At 55.5% G+C, this 13,527-nt stretch overlaps 1 protein-coding gene across 3 annotated transcripts; it reads right to left on the bottom strand.

Moving 5' to 3' along the window:
• Positions 1 to 224: 224 nt before the first annotated feature.
• Positions 225 to 11,509, bottom strand: LOC101095292 (asialoglycoprotein receptor 2). Of its 3 annotated transcripts, none has more exons than XM_023243845.2 (9): positions 11,349 to 11,509; positions 10,864 to 11,062; positions 7,033 to 7,152; positions 6,831 to 6,926; positions 6,365 to 6,436; positions 6,111 to 6,197; positions 5,879 to 6,024; positions 1,565 to 1,671; positions 225 to 1,321 (listed from the first exon to the last, which is right to left on the bottom strand). In XM_023243845.2, exons 2-9 carry the CDS (start codon positions 10,985 to 10,987, stop codon positions 1,165 to 1,167), a joined length of 909 nt encoding a protein of 302 aa, XP_023099613.1. In that variant the 5' UTR covers positions 10,988 to 11,062; positions 11,349 to 11,509; the 3' UTR covers positions 225 to 1,164. The 3 variants fall into 3 exon arrangements, with proteins under 3 accessions (XP_023099613.1, XP_044900653.1, XP_023099614.1); XM_045044718.1 differs by having other exon boundaries at positions 10,864 to 11,142; positions 11,349 to 11,496; XM_023243846.2 differs by lacking the exon at positions 11,349 to 11,509 and adding an exon at positions 8,560 to 8,717 and having other exon boundaries at positions 10,864 to 10,979.
• Between the last annotated feature and the right edge of the window lie 2,018 nt (positions 11,510 to 13,527).

Raw genomic sequence — 13,527 nt, forward strand, 5'->3', positions numbered from 1 at the left:
CCTGCCTGACCCCCTTCTCCCTGCAACATCAGCTGGCACCGGAAGGGAACATCCACTCTTCCCGGGTCGTGAGCTCACCGCCTTCACCTGGAACCGCATCATGGGCTCCCCTGGGTGCCCGGGCTGTGGATTCACACTGGAATTGTCACCACTGGCTCTCCGGGGGGTCCGGCTCGCCTGCACACCCGCAGGACTCGTCAACCTCCATAATCGCACGAGCCAAATCCTTATAACAAATCTCTTTAATAAGTGATGCACACACATACGTCCACATCCGACTGGTTCTTTGGAGAGCCCTGACTAATCCTCTGGGCACGATAGTTAACTCTGGGAGAAGGCGGGGGAGTGAGGGGCCTCCCTGGGTGTGTGTGTGTGAGAGAGAGAGAGAGGGAGAGAAACACTTTTTACTAAGACCATATATTATTTTAGTAAAAATAAAACAGCCAATTGTTTAAAGGCCCTCTTAATATCGCCTTCAGGATGATCTTGGAAGGGTGAAGTTCAGGCACCGTGGAAGCAGCCAGTGACACCCTGTGCTGGGGAAATGTCTAGATCTCTTACGGTCCAGAGAGGAGCAGTCACAGTGGACACAGGGCACAGAGGCTTCCCGACCTGCCTCCCCTTAGAGAGTATTTTCCACGGGCCCCCAGGCAGCTGGGCCACAGCTCCCGGGCTGGCGGGGGGGGGGGGGGGGGGGGGGGGGGAGGGGGGGCTGTTGTTCCCCAAAACCTCTTCTGCAGGAGACCCCCCCCCCACTGCCAAGGATTTGGGGGGTGGAGGGTGCTGTTTCCAGGGGCTGCGTCCCGCTGAGCGGCTCGGCTCCAAGCCCCCCTCCCCTCCCTGACCCATGTCCCTTGGGATGGGGTCCCCAGGAGCAGCTGGCTCGGACTGAACCTGTCTCTTCCGGACCCCCCACCCCTTCTTTGCTCCCCACCTCTTCCCAGCTCCCAACGACCAGTCCACACAGTTTCAAGCCATTTCTTCTTCCCCTATTGAGCGGCCTGAGAATGATAATCGTGAGGGTGACTTGCTGAAGGAGGCGGGACCTCAGCATCTCCAGGGCGGTGATGCCCCCCCCACCCGCTCCGCCCCTCCCCAGGCCTCTATTTTTCCTTTCCTCAAAATCCTCCGGTGAGCTGGGGGGCGGGGCAGGGGGCGGGGCTTCTAACCCGTGATGTTCTGCCTCATCTCGCACACCCAGCGCTGCACCTGCTGGCAGAAATTGTCATTCCAGCGGCCATTGGAGCGGACTTCCGCGCAGTCTTCGCCTCCTCCCACCTCGTGGCCCTGCCAGTCGTCTGGCTGAGTGGCGGCCCAGTTCCTAGGAAGGCAGGCTAGAGCTCAGGCTTTGACCCCTACCTACCCCTGCAGCCCTCACCCCCCCCCCCCCCCCAGCCCCCAGCTCAAGAAAAGCACATCCCGAGGAGGGGGCCAGGAGCGCACGCTGCAGCCTTGGAGGTTGGGAACCTGGGAGGGGGAGGCCTGGGGACTCTGGTCCCCGAGGGAAGGGTGGGAGTGGCTGGCCCCAGGCCAAACGAAGGAGGACGAGGGGGGAGCCACTTACTTGTAGCCATGATTATAGTCCGTGCCATCCACCCACTTCCACGAGCCATCGCTGTCCGTGAGCCCTATCCAGGCATCAAAGGGGTTTATGTGCTGTGAAATGAACTTCTGGAAAACAGGTGGTGTGACAAGTAAGGGAGATGATTCATTTCCAGAAGTACCAACTAAAAAGCTGGGCTATCTGGTTAACAGGAGTTTCCGGCTTATTGGAAATCTGCACGGACCTCCCCACTCCCACAGTGGGGTCCCAAACCCTTAGACACCTCACTTCCTCGTTCTCCCACCCTCCCGCCAGCCTCCGTTTCGCAGGATTCTTTTTCAAAAGCTTTGCAATGAGCACGCGCCACCGAACTGACGTCTCTGCGTCGCCCCAGGGAACGTCCACTCGTTCTAATCAGACTAGTTGTGCCTCCCGTGGGCGGGCCCAGGCCACGTCGGCGTAAGGCTGTACCCTCTGTAGCACGCAGCCAATGAGGAAGCAGGGGAGGGACTTCAGCTCGGAGATAAATCGTCTGCTGTCACCGCTCCGAGTGCGCCTGTCCGGCAGACGCCCCCTCTTGTAGGAACGTTGATCAGAGCCTCGCTTCACTGCGCTCGGAGTCTCCGCGTCCCCGCTTAGGTTGGGGCAGCGGGCTTGTGTCTCACAAGCGGGGAGGAAGTTTCTAGTCCCTGGGACCTCCATTCAGGCCATAGCTGTGACTCCTTGAGTCTTCTGCAGCTCGATCTGAAGCACCAGCTCCCAGCACAGCTATTCCTGTCTTTCCTTCTGTAACTGGAGTTATTATTTGGTGGACGTTGGCTGGGCTAAACGTCGTGCTAAGTGCTTTACGAAGATTCTCTTATCTGATCCTTACAAAGTCTCTAAATTGGGCGTCCTAGGTTCCTAGGACCTGGTTTAGGCGTTCCTAAACCAGGTTAAGGAACTTGAGGTAGCTGCAGAGCCCAGGAAGTCCAGTGTCCAGGGGTGGGGAGGTGGGGGAGGTGGGGGGGGTGGGGGGGTGGGATCTCCGCCCCCTGACCTGACGCCCATTTCATTCCCAGCTCACAGCTGCTACTCTGACTCAAGCCCTTTCCTTGTCTCCTACCCGTGACCTCTGACTCTTGGAATTCTGATTCTGGCCCCTGCCCCTGCTGCCCCCATGGACCCCAACACCCATTCAGGATCTCAGTTTCAGGAGAACCCAGGTGGCTCAGTTGGCTAAGTATCCAACTTCGGCTCAGGTCATGATCGCACAGTCTGTGGGTTCGAGCCCCTTGTCAGTCTCTGTGCTGATAGCTCGGAGCCTGGAGCCTGCTTCCGGTTCTGTGTCTCCCTCTCTCCCTGCTCCTCCCCTGCTCGCGCTTTGTCTCTGTCTCTCTCTCTCAAAAATAAACATTTTTCAAAAACTTTTTAAAAGCAAAGAAGAGATGAATGATGTAAAATACCAGAGAAAATATCCAAGAAGAAAAATAATACGACGCTACGTGAAGGGAAGAAACCCAAGGAAGATTTGAGTTCTGCAAGAAAGCCCAGGAGCCCCGCAGAAAGCCGGGCGTCGAGTATAAACTATAGGCTTGGGGACAGGACCGCAAGGCAGAGGGAAAGAGAGAAAAACAAGAAGCAAAGGGCACAAGGTGGTGGCTGGGGACGGCACATCACAGAGGTATATTTGCATGACCCGTTCCAGAAAAAGAAAGAGCCCATGCAAGGAAAAAAAAATGTAATGTTCATGTATTTAAACATATGTTTAAAAAGTTAGAAAACCCAACTTGACGAATTAAGAGGACGCTCCTGACCTCGGAGCAAAACTCCCAAGAAGAAGAATCAACAACAAGATATGCCTGGATGAGGCTGGTGAGATTCAAGATAGCAAGGACTCCAACCACTCGGGGCAAAACACTTCCAGAATCTCGGGGAGACTAGAAGGAGGAGGCACTAACAACTTCAAAGTTGCCAAGAGACTAGATCTTAATTGCCGTCAACACAAAAAAGAAATGATTTTGTGACACGCTAAAGGTGTGAGCAAGGAGCAATCATATTGCAATGTGTAAATGTATCAAGCCCACACACTGTAGGCTTCAAACTTACACAATGTTACATGTCAATGATATCTCAATTAAAAAGAAAAAAAAAAATGAGGCAGGGGCGCCTGGCTGGCTCAGCCAGTAGAGCATTGAATTCTTGATCTCAGGGTCATGAGTTTGAGCCCCACACTGGACATGGAGCTACTTAAAAACGAACCCCCCCAAAAAAAACCAAAAATAAAAAAACAAGGCACATAGATAAGAATAAGTGGGCTGGTTTCCTCACCTTTCATATGGGAAGTTATATGAACTCGCTGATTTTTTCAATCCAATAAATTTCAGCCCATCATTTACATAATTTTAAATGCAATTTAGCAATTCGAAGTCATCATTAGTATAATTAAAAATAAGCCAAGTCTAGGGGCACCCGGGGGGGGTTCAGTCGGTTAAGCATCTGACTTCCGCTAGGTCATGATCTCACAGTCTGTGAGTTCGAGCCCCGCGTCGGGCTCTGTGCTGACAGCTTGGAGCCCGGAGCCTGCTTCGGATTCTGTGTCTCCCTCTCTCTCTGTCCCTCCCCTGCTCGCACTCTGACTCTCTCTCCGTCAAAAAAATAAATAAACATTAAAAGAAAGTTTAACAGAGTTTTGGGGTGTGAGACCAAGGTCACTATTTTTTAAACTCCTCCCGTGTAAAGGCTGGCATTATACATCCGAGGCTGAGAATCACCAATTTAAAACAGAGACTCCAAAAGCATGGACAGAGGCAGGTGAAGCAAATGCAAGGAAGAAGAAAGGAAGGACCATCTACTTTTATCCACATGCAAGGCCTGAAAGCAGACCCTGAGGGTCACGCCGTCACAAGGGCAGTCAGCCAGGGCCACCGCAAAGCTGGGGCCATCACGAACTTACTGTGGGTCAGAGCACAGAGCAGAGAGATCTCAGGTTGACCCACGTGAAACGGGCATTTTTTTTTCAAGTCAAAAGTGCTTGCACATGAGCAGTTTCAACCTGATCGGCAAAGCGAAATATGTTTGTAATTATTCTACCGTATAAATACATATATACACTGATAAATTTGATATATTAATATATATAAATTTGATACATTGGCATATTGATATAATATGTTGATATCTTTATATATGGGTTTTTTTATTTTTTTTTTACATTTATTTATTTTTGAGAGCCAGAGAGAGACAGAGCACAAGTGGGGGAGGGGCAGAGAGAGAGGGAGACACAGAATCCGAAGCAGGCTCCAGGCTCTGAGCCAGCAGCACAGAGCCCGACGCGGGGCTCGAACCCACGAACTGTGAGATCGTGACCTGAGCCGAAGTCGGACGCTCAACCGACTGAGCCACCCAGGCGCCCCATATATATGTTGATATATAAACATACATAGTTGACATATTGATCAATGTCTATATGTTTGATATATTGATATCTTTATATATGTTGATATATAAATATATATGATATATTGATCAATGTCTATACATTTGATATATTGGCATATTGGTATCTTTATATATGTTCGTATATAAATATATATATTTGCTATGTTGACCAATGTCTATATGTTTGATATATTGGCATATTGATATCTTTATATATGTTCATATATAAGTATATATATTTGATATATTGATAAGTATATATTCAATATACATATTCAGTAAATATATTCTGGCAATATGTCGAGTTGAAAACACTGGCTAAGGAGGTGAGCGAATCTGAATTCTGGCTCTGTCCTGCATTACGGGCAAGTCACTTGACCCCCCCCCTTTTTCTTAGTCCCCTCATCTCTGCCTCCCTCAAAGGGGGGTCCGAGCGCCCGCCCCATAGGGTCGTGAGGATTACAGGTTAACGCATGAAAACTCCTCGCACGCAGCAAAGACTCAATGACCGATCCCCGTCGTATCCTCCTTTTCAGAAAATCGCCCCCCCCCCCCCAATGGCTTGGTCCTCCCCTGGGAACACGTGTTCGCGGCTGTGGCTGGTGGCAGCGGTGGGCAGGGGAGACCTGAAGCGCTTTGGAGGGACCCAGGAACCCTGCCCACTCTGTCCCTTTCAGCCCATGACCGACCCCACCCCAAGTACAGCAAGAAGGGCCCCGGCGTCCACACTGTGCCGTCGGAGCACCTGTGCCCGAGCTCCTGGCGCTAACGTCCCACCTCTTAGAATCTGTGGCCGCTTCGCCATGAACTTCCCGGCGCTCGGCCACACCTCTGCTTCTGGACGCTTCCTTTGGTTAGAAAATAATACTAAAGCAGCCTGCCCAGCCCCCCGGGCATACCCTGGGCCGCGCTCACCTGCTCCTCCCTGGAGTTGACGACCACCAGGTGCGCGTTCTCCAGCCGGCAGTGCTTCTCGGCCTCCGGCCAGGTCTTCCCGGAGCGGGAGAACCAGTAGCAGCTGCCCTCGAACTCCAGCCAGTTGACCGGGCAGCATTCCGTGCCTGAGGGGCCGGGGGGCGCGGGGAGATGAGCCCCGGCAGGAGGGCACAGGCGCCCTGGGACCGGGGACCCCGTGCCCGGGCCCTACCGTTGCTCCGGAAGAAGGCCATCTGACAAGTCAGGATGCGCAGGTCCACGGGGAAGTGCTTCAGATGAAGGAGCAGGGTGGCGTGATCTAGGGCACCGGGCGACGGACACGGTGGGCATCGCGTGGCGGGCAGTGCCGGCGCCAGCCCGCCGGGACCCCACGCGGGAGTTCGCGCGCTCACGCATTCACGCTGCGCGCGCACCCACACGACGCACGCGCGCACGCGCGCACACCCCCCGGGGAGGGTCTCTGACCTGCTTCCAGGTCTTTCTGCTGTTTCTCCAGCTTGGCCTCCAGAGAGGTCAGCAGGTCACTGGCATTGCCCCCTGAAAAGGAAGAAAGCTCAAGCATTTTCCCTCCCCTCTGCCTCCACCCTGCGTCCCGGCCCCTGGCCTCCCCGCCTCCACCCCGTCCCCACAGCGGCTTCCTAAGCCTAAGCAGGGTCCCCACGTTCCCAAAACAGACCCGCCACTTCATTAGCAGGGCCTGCCGGCATGACCCCTCACCACTTAGCCCCCGCCTCCCAGGGTCTTCCTCACCTGCTGGCCTCGCAGCTTCTGTTCCCTCCACCCGGCACTAACCCCCACCCTCTGCACCTGCCTGATCATCCTTCCGGGTCCCTCCGCCCAGGGATCCCGTCCCTGGAAGCCTGGGGGCCCCCTACCCCCAGCACCCCAAACACGCCCCCCTCCTGCTTCCCCCGGGGAGGCGCCCCCTCACCATGCGAGCTGAGAGCGCCCATCTCCGTGAAGACGCCGGAGGAGAAGTGGCTGAAGTTCTCTTTCAGGATCCGCAGCTCCTCTTGAAGCTGGGCTCCTTGTCGGGGGAGAGGGACAGAAGGGACAGGGCAAAGTGGAGCGGGCTGTGTCCCGAAGGACAGCCCCTCCCCGCCCCGGCCCCGCCCGGCCCCTGCGACCCTCACTCTGGGACCCGATGACGCAGACGGCCACCAGCAGCAGGACGTTGAGGCCCAGGATGAGCAGACTGAGGCGGAGCCTGGAGCATAGACGCTGCAGCAGCCACGGCGGGCGAGGAGGGGGCCCTGGCGGAGAAGGGGCGTCAGAGGGAAGCGCCTGGGGCGCGGGAGGCCCACAGAGCGCACCGTGGGAGCACCGGGGGAGCGTAGCCACCGCCGGGAGGAGAGTGGGTGGGGGTAGCGGGGAGGGAGTCACTGGGCTTTGACCCCAGGGCTCAGGCCCTGCACACACCGCATCCGCACGCTCACCCCACGTGCACACGTGCCGCCGCAAGTGCACGGGGCGCGCGGTGTTCACGTCATCCGTGGGCAAAGCCCCGCTCTCGGACCCGGGGACCCGGAGGCTTGGACACGTCCCGCACCGGAAGAAGCCCCCCCCCACTTCAGTCCAGGTCATTCCACTGCAGACCGCGCCCTCCCAGCCCCTTGTCCGTTTCCTGCTGCACTCGACACCCCCCCCCCCCCCGAGTCCCTCCCTCCGCTGTGAACTCTCCCCTGTAGCCTCAGTCACCTCACAGAAACTCGGACCCCCACACACGGGCACCACGTTTCTCAGTTCACCCTCGCACTCCTTGCACCCTGACTGCTGCCCACTCGCTGTTGCCCCCAGCGCAGCCCCCCATTCCGTCTGGCCCCCGCCACCCTCGCTTTGGGACCCGATCGCGCGGCCGGGCGCCGGCAGCGGGACGTGCAGGCCCAGGATGAGCACACACTCTCATGAGCACACGTTCTCGCACACTCTGTCACAAACACACCCCAGCTTCACAGGCACTGAGCTGGCTTCGCCCCGCCCAGCGTCCCCTGGCCTGGGGCAGCGCTGTCCTCCGGCCGAAGCCCCTGCTCAGGCACCTTCACCTGCAACAACACTTCTTTGCCTCACACCCCACTTTCCTCTGTCCCCATCGCCATGACACCTTGACACCCCTGCACCCTGGAGGGGTCGGGGGGGAGGTCAGCCAGAGGCCCGGAGGCTTCCTCCCCAGTCTCCCTCCTGCCACCATCCCGAAGTGGACACTCCCTGTGAGTGACCAGCCAGAACTCCTGAGATCCTGACTCCAATGACTGTCACCTCCTCCCCTTCCCACTCGGGACTCCATCCTGAGCCAGGGAGGCCACGTCTCCACGCTCCACTGCGAACACAGCCTCCCCTGTGCCCGACACCCTCCCCCTCACGCCCTCCTGACGCCCGGGGCGTCTCTCCATCCAGAAGCTGTCCCTGACCGCAGTCTTCCCCAGCCAGGTAGGTTCCCGGGGCTGAGTCCGACCGCTCTCTCCAACCCCGTCCGCTGCTCAGGCCCCCGTCCTGCTTCCCAGCCTGACCTAGGACCCATAGACCCCAATCCTGGGCGAGGGCGGCAACCCGTCCCCACACCCCCGCTCAAATCAGACCGCCCGCGGCCGACACGGACAAGTCTTGGTGCCTCAACGTTCTCGTGCCCGCTTCTGTGAGGGACCCCAAATCGCCAGACTCACAGAAGTCTAAGATGACGGTTGCCGGGGTCCAAGGAAATGGGGAGTCGCTGTTCGACGGGTACAAAGCTGCGTTTATGCAAGATGAGTAAGATCCGGACATCTGCCATACAGCTCCGTGCCCATAGCTCACAGCACGCTGTCGTGCCCCGAGCCGCTGGCTAAGAGGGTAGGACTCGGATTCAGGGTTCTTACCACATAAGAAACATGGAGGTCAGAAGACGAGCCACCTGACTGGATGGTTCTGAGAACACAATGAGGTCAAATATAAAAGGTGCTGCCCAGGCAAGTTTCAAGGTAAAAACCAAGGTCTGCCAGGGGCGCCTGGGTGGCTCAGTCGGTTAAGCATCCGACTTCGGCTCGGGTGGGGATCTCACAGTTTGTGAGTTTGAGCCCCGCGTCTGTATCTGTGCTGACAGCTCGGAGCCTGGAGCCCGCTTCGGATTCTGTGCCTCCCTCTCTCTCTACCCCTCCCTTGCTTGCACTCTGTTTCTCTCTCTCAAAAATAAATAAACATTAAAAAAAAAAAAGCAACGGTCTGCCAGACGTGGAAAAACAGAGGCTACATTCACCCACCCCGCCAGAAACAACCAAGATATAAATCAGCCACCTCTCTCAAGACACTTGAACCTGAGGCAACAAAGGGCAAGGATCCGGGGAGACGGGGAAAATGATATGGGCCCCAGTGGTCACCTGCCTGCTTCTAGGAGACAGTTTTCAGGCCTTGGGCAGGGAGGGGAAATCCCAGCAGGGCCCAGCAGACTCTCCAAGCTGAAAAAGTGAGAGTTTGGGGAGACCACAAGGGCAGAGTTCAGACAGGAGAGAGATGCCCAGAGAATTCTGGTCTGCGGAGGGCTGCACACTGATCAACACGTGCATGTCAGGAAAACTACCCAAGGCCAGGCAAGATCAAACCAACCTGGAAGGGCAAAGGAACCCTGTGTGGCACTCATACAGGACCGGGAATGGTACCTTGGGAGGGCTCCAGACCCGCCTGACAAATCATAAAAGTGGGGACGCCTGGCTGTCTCAGCTGGAAGAGCACGTGACTCTTGGTCTGAGTCATGAGTTCAAGCCCTGAGTTGGGTATAGAGATTACTAAAAAAAAAAAAAAATTAAATAAACTTAAAAAAATAAGGTAACAAATTTTCTTTTAAAAAATTCATAAAAGCAAAACCCAAAAGGATCAGATCGACTCCAAGTTGCTTGACTGCACCCCAGAACAAAGCTCAAGAATATTCAGAGGAGGGGCGCCTGGGTGGCGCAGTCGGTTAAGCGTCCGACTTCAGCCAGGTCACGATCTCGCGGTCCGGGAGTTCGAGCCCTGCGTCGGGCTCTGGGCTGATGGCTCAGAGTCTGGAGCCTGTTTCTGATTCTGTGTCTCCCTCTCTCTCTGCCCCTCCCCTGTTCATGCTCTGTCTCTCTCTGTCCCAAAAAATAAATAAACGTTGAAAAAAAAAATTTTTTAAATAATAAAAAAAATTTTAAAAAAAGAATATTCAGAGGAATATAACTATATCCAGCACACAACACAGTAAAGTTCACAATGTCTAGCCTGCACTCAAAGATTACCAGACATACAAAGAGGCAGGAAAACACAACTTATGTTGAGGAGGTTCATAAATCTATCAACACCAAGCCAGAGGCACCTGTGTGGCTCAGTCACTCACACGTGACTCTTGATTTTGGTTCAAGTCATGATCTCATGGTTCATGGGTTCAAGCCCCATATTGGTCTCTGCACTGACAGCTAGGAGCCTGCTTGGGATTCTCTCTCTCCCTCTCTCTCTCTCTCTCTCTCCCCCTCCCTCATTCAGGGGGTCTCTCTATCTCTCTCAAAGTAAATAAATAAATCTAAAAAAAAATCCAGAATGGATGCAGACATTAGAATTAGCAGACAAGGGCATTAAAACAGATATTGTAAAAATATTCTAGATGCTTAAAAATGTAACTACAGGGGCACCTGGGGGCTCAGTCAATTAAGCATCTGACTTCGGCTCAGGTCATGATCTCACAGTTTGTGAGTTCGAGCCCAGCATCGGGCTCGGTGCTGACAACTCGGAGCCTGGATCCTGCTTCGGATTCTGTGTCTCCCTCTCTCTCTGCCCCTCCCCCACTAGTACTCTGTCTCTTTCTCTCTCAAAAATAAATAAATATTAAAAATTTTTTTAATAATAAAAAATGTAAGTACACATCAAAGAAGATACTTAAAAAGTCCCGCCTCTGTGAAAGGGACAGAGGCCTCGGGGAGACAGAGCAATCAGCAGCTGGGGGAGAGGGAGCAAAGCCCGGGAAGCTGGGCGCTCACCTGCGTGGAAGGGGTCTTCTCTCCTGGGGTTGTGCCCATGACGGCCCGGCCCCTCCCCTCCACCCGGCTGGTGGTCGTTTCCCTCGGAGTCCAGCTGCTGGATGTTTTGAAAGTCCTTGGCCATGCTGGGTGCAGGGCTGGAGCCTGGGCGGTTGAGGCTCCTCTGAGGACTGGGGCTGAGTTCGGGCTGAAGCTTGAGCTACGATGTGAATTCGGGCAGAGGCTGATGGGGGGTGGGTGGAGGACCCGAGCCCATCGAGGCTACCGTCTGGGTTGGGTCTAAGGTTGGAGGGGAGTTTGGGGCTGAAACGCAGCTGGGTCTCGTCCCTTCTCAGGACACTGCTTGGGCCGGGACCCGGCCAGGAGCCCTCCTTCCCCGCTTTCATGGACCAAACCCCCCTCCTCCACCAGCCCCCACGGTCCCTGCGCTAGGGTCTCCTCCATAACAAACATCCCCAGTCCCACCTGCCCCTGACTTTGGTTACCTGTCAGGGGTATGGAGGGCTGATGCCCGGGTCCCTCAGGCAGCCCGGCCCCAGGGCGAGGAGGGGCTAGACCCCAGAAAAGTGGGCCAGGTGGTACCAGGAGGGCTGGCCCAGGCGAGGGACCCGAGTCCGTGTGTCTGAGTGTCCAAGTGGTTCTAAGCTGGCCTCTCCTGTCCCCGGGACTTTGGACAGTAAATAGAAGTGGAAACAGGGTTGGAACTCAGGCAAAGTGTCGTGGGGGTGGGGGACACGACTGTCTCTATTCTTCCCAGAGAAAGGGGTCTCCTGGCCTGCCCCCCTCACCCCCGCACGCTGGTCACCTCGTGCCTCGCTGCACTGTTCCGGAGGGGTGCGGGCCAGGAGGGGGCTGGGGCTCAGTTCACTGTTTCCCCTCTGCCCCTCCCCCCTTCCACGCCCTGCCCCTGAATTTCCCAGAATTGTTGGTGTCTCCAAATATGCCCGGGCCCGGATAAGAGGCGCCAGTTCCCCGTTCTTGCCCAACGTGCGGGCTCAGCACCAGGCCCCCCCAGCTCTGGGCTGACTCACCTCACTCTCCTGGGAATAAAGCCCCTCAGGACCAGCTTCGCCCTCCTGTGCTGAATGGGTCCCAAGGCGGCCCCCCAGAGCTGGCACTTCTGTGGTCCCCACCTCCCAGGGGAGGGAATGGGGCCTCGGGAAGATGAAGGGACCTTCCCTGGGCAGGCAGAAAGAAGCAGCCCAGCGTAAAAGAGGGGAGAAGTCAGGGGCGCCCCGGGGGCTCAGCCAGTTAAGCGTCTTGATCTCAGCTCAGGTCATGATCTCACAGTTCGTGCGTTCGACCCCCGCATCGGGCTCTGTGCTGATGGCGGGGAAACGGCTTGGGGTTCTGTCTCTCCTTCTCTCTGCCCCTCACCGGTTTATTCCTCTCTCTCTGTCTCTCAAGGTAAATAAATAAACTTAAAAAAAAAAAAAAAAGAGGGGAAAAGTCACCGGAGCTCACCATAGCTTGAGAAAGAAAACAGCTTTCGTCCCTGATTTTGTGACCCTCACCAAACGCCTGCTGGCCGAGGACAGAGTTTCTCTGATTCAGCTAAGTCCTTGTGCTGAAAAGGTATCAGGGGCCTGTGTTTTCCGGCGGGAACTTGCAGACACACGGGACAGCCACACATTCCAACCTCCTGCCTTCCTGCCAGGCCCCCAAGGCAGTGGTGGCTGCTTTGGTTTTTTGACCATATCCCTCAGTCAGACACACGCACCCCCCCACACACACACACTGTGCTTCACTTTGTTCTGATGCCCCAGCACCTGCCACATAGCAGGTGCTTAACAAGTATTTGCTGAAGAAACAAGCAGATGAAGGAATGAATTGGTACATGCGTTGTGGACGCGACGGTTTCCTCCAACAGTGCTCACCTCGCTCCCCGCATCCTACTTCGTGACCACGTAGACGAACTTTCCCAGTCGGCTCACGGGCCACGCCCCCAGGCTTGGAAATCAGGGCTGGGAGGCCCCAGTCTGGGCAAGGAGGTGGTTTCAGTTCCAAGATTTGGGCAAGAACTTTGCCAAGTGGATTATCCACTGCCTGTCGAGGTGGGCCAGCTGCCATCCGGGGATGGGGGGGGATTCTCGCTGGCCACCCACCTCCACGGAACTGGGTTCAACACCCCCCCCCCACTGGCGAGATAGGACAGGGGACACGAGAGACATTCGCTGCGTCCTTCTCTTTCTCCCTGTTCCAAAGTCAGCATTTTAGGGACGCCTGGCTGGCTGAGTCAGTAGAGTGTGCAACTCTTGGTCTCGGGGTTGTGAGTCCGAGCCCCACGTTAGGTGTAGGGATTACTTAAAAATAAAATCTTGAGGGGCGCCTGGGTGGGTCAGTCAGTTAAGCATCTGACTTCCGCTCAGGTCATGATCTCACGGCTTGTGAGTTCGAGCCCCGCGGCGGGCTCTGTGCCGACAGCTCGGAGCCTGGAGCTGCTTCGGATTCCGTGTCTCCCCCTCTCTGCCCCTCCCCCATTCATGCTCTGTCTCTCTCTCTCTCTCTCTCTCTCTCTCTCTCAAAAATAAACATTAAAAAACTTTTTTTTAATCTTGAAAATCAGGTTTTAATTTACCGAAAGCTGACATATACTTGGATTATTTCTGAAGGTTTTATATTGTCTTACCACTTTTTTCTTGGGTTTTTCTGATTTGGGTTATG

Source organism: Felis catus, chromosome E1 (assembly GCF_018350175.1).
Source record: "Felis catus isolate Fca126 chromosome E1, F.catus_Fca126_mat1.0, whole genome shotgun sequence".
NCBI classification, from domain to species: domain Eukaryota; kingdom Metazoa; phylum Chordata; class Mammalia; order Carnivora; family Felidae; genus Felis; species Felis catus.

Coding starts and splice junctions, on each gene's coding strand:
- LOC101095292 (XM_023243845.2), bottom strand. CDS start 10,987: ATGGCCAAGGACTTTCAAAACATCCAGCAGCTGGACTCCGAGGGAAAC. Junction 6,025..6,110: donor GGCCTTCTTCCGGAGCAACG/GTAGGGCCCGGG, acceptor CCGGCCCCTCAG/GCACGGAATGCTGCCCGGTC. Junction 1,672..5,878: donor TCAACTCCAGGGAGGAGCAG/GTGAGCGCGGCC, acceptor CCTGTTTTCCAG/AAGTTCATTTCACAGCACAT.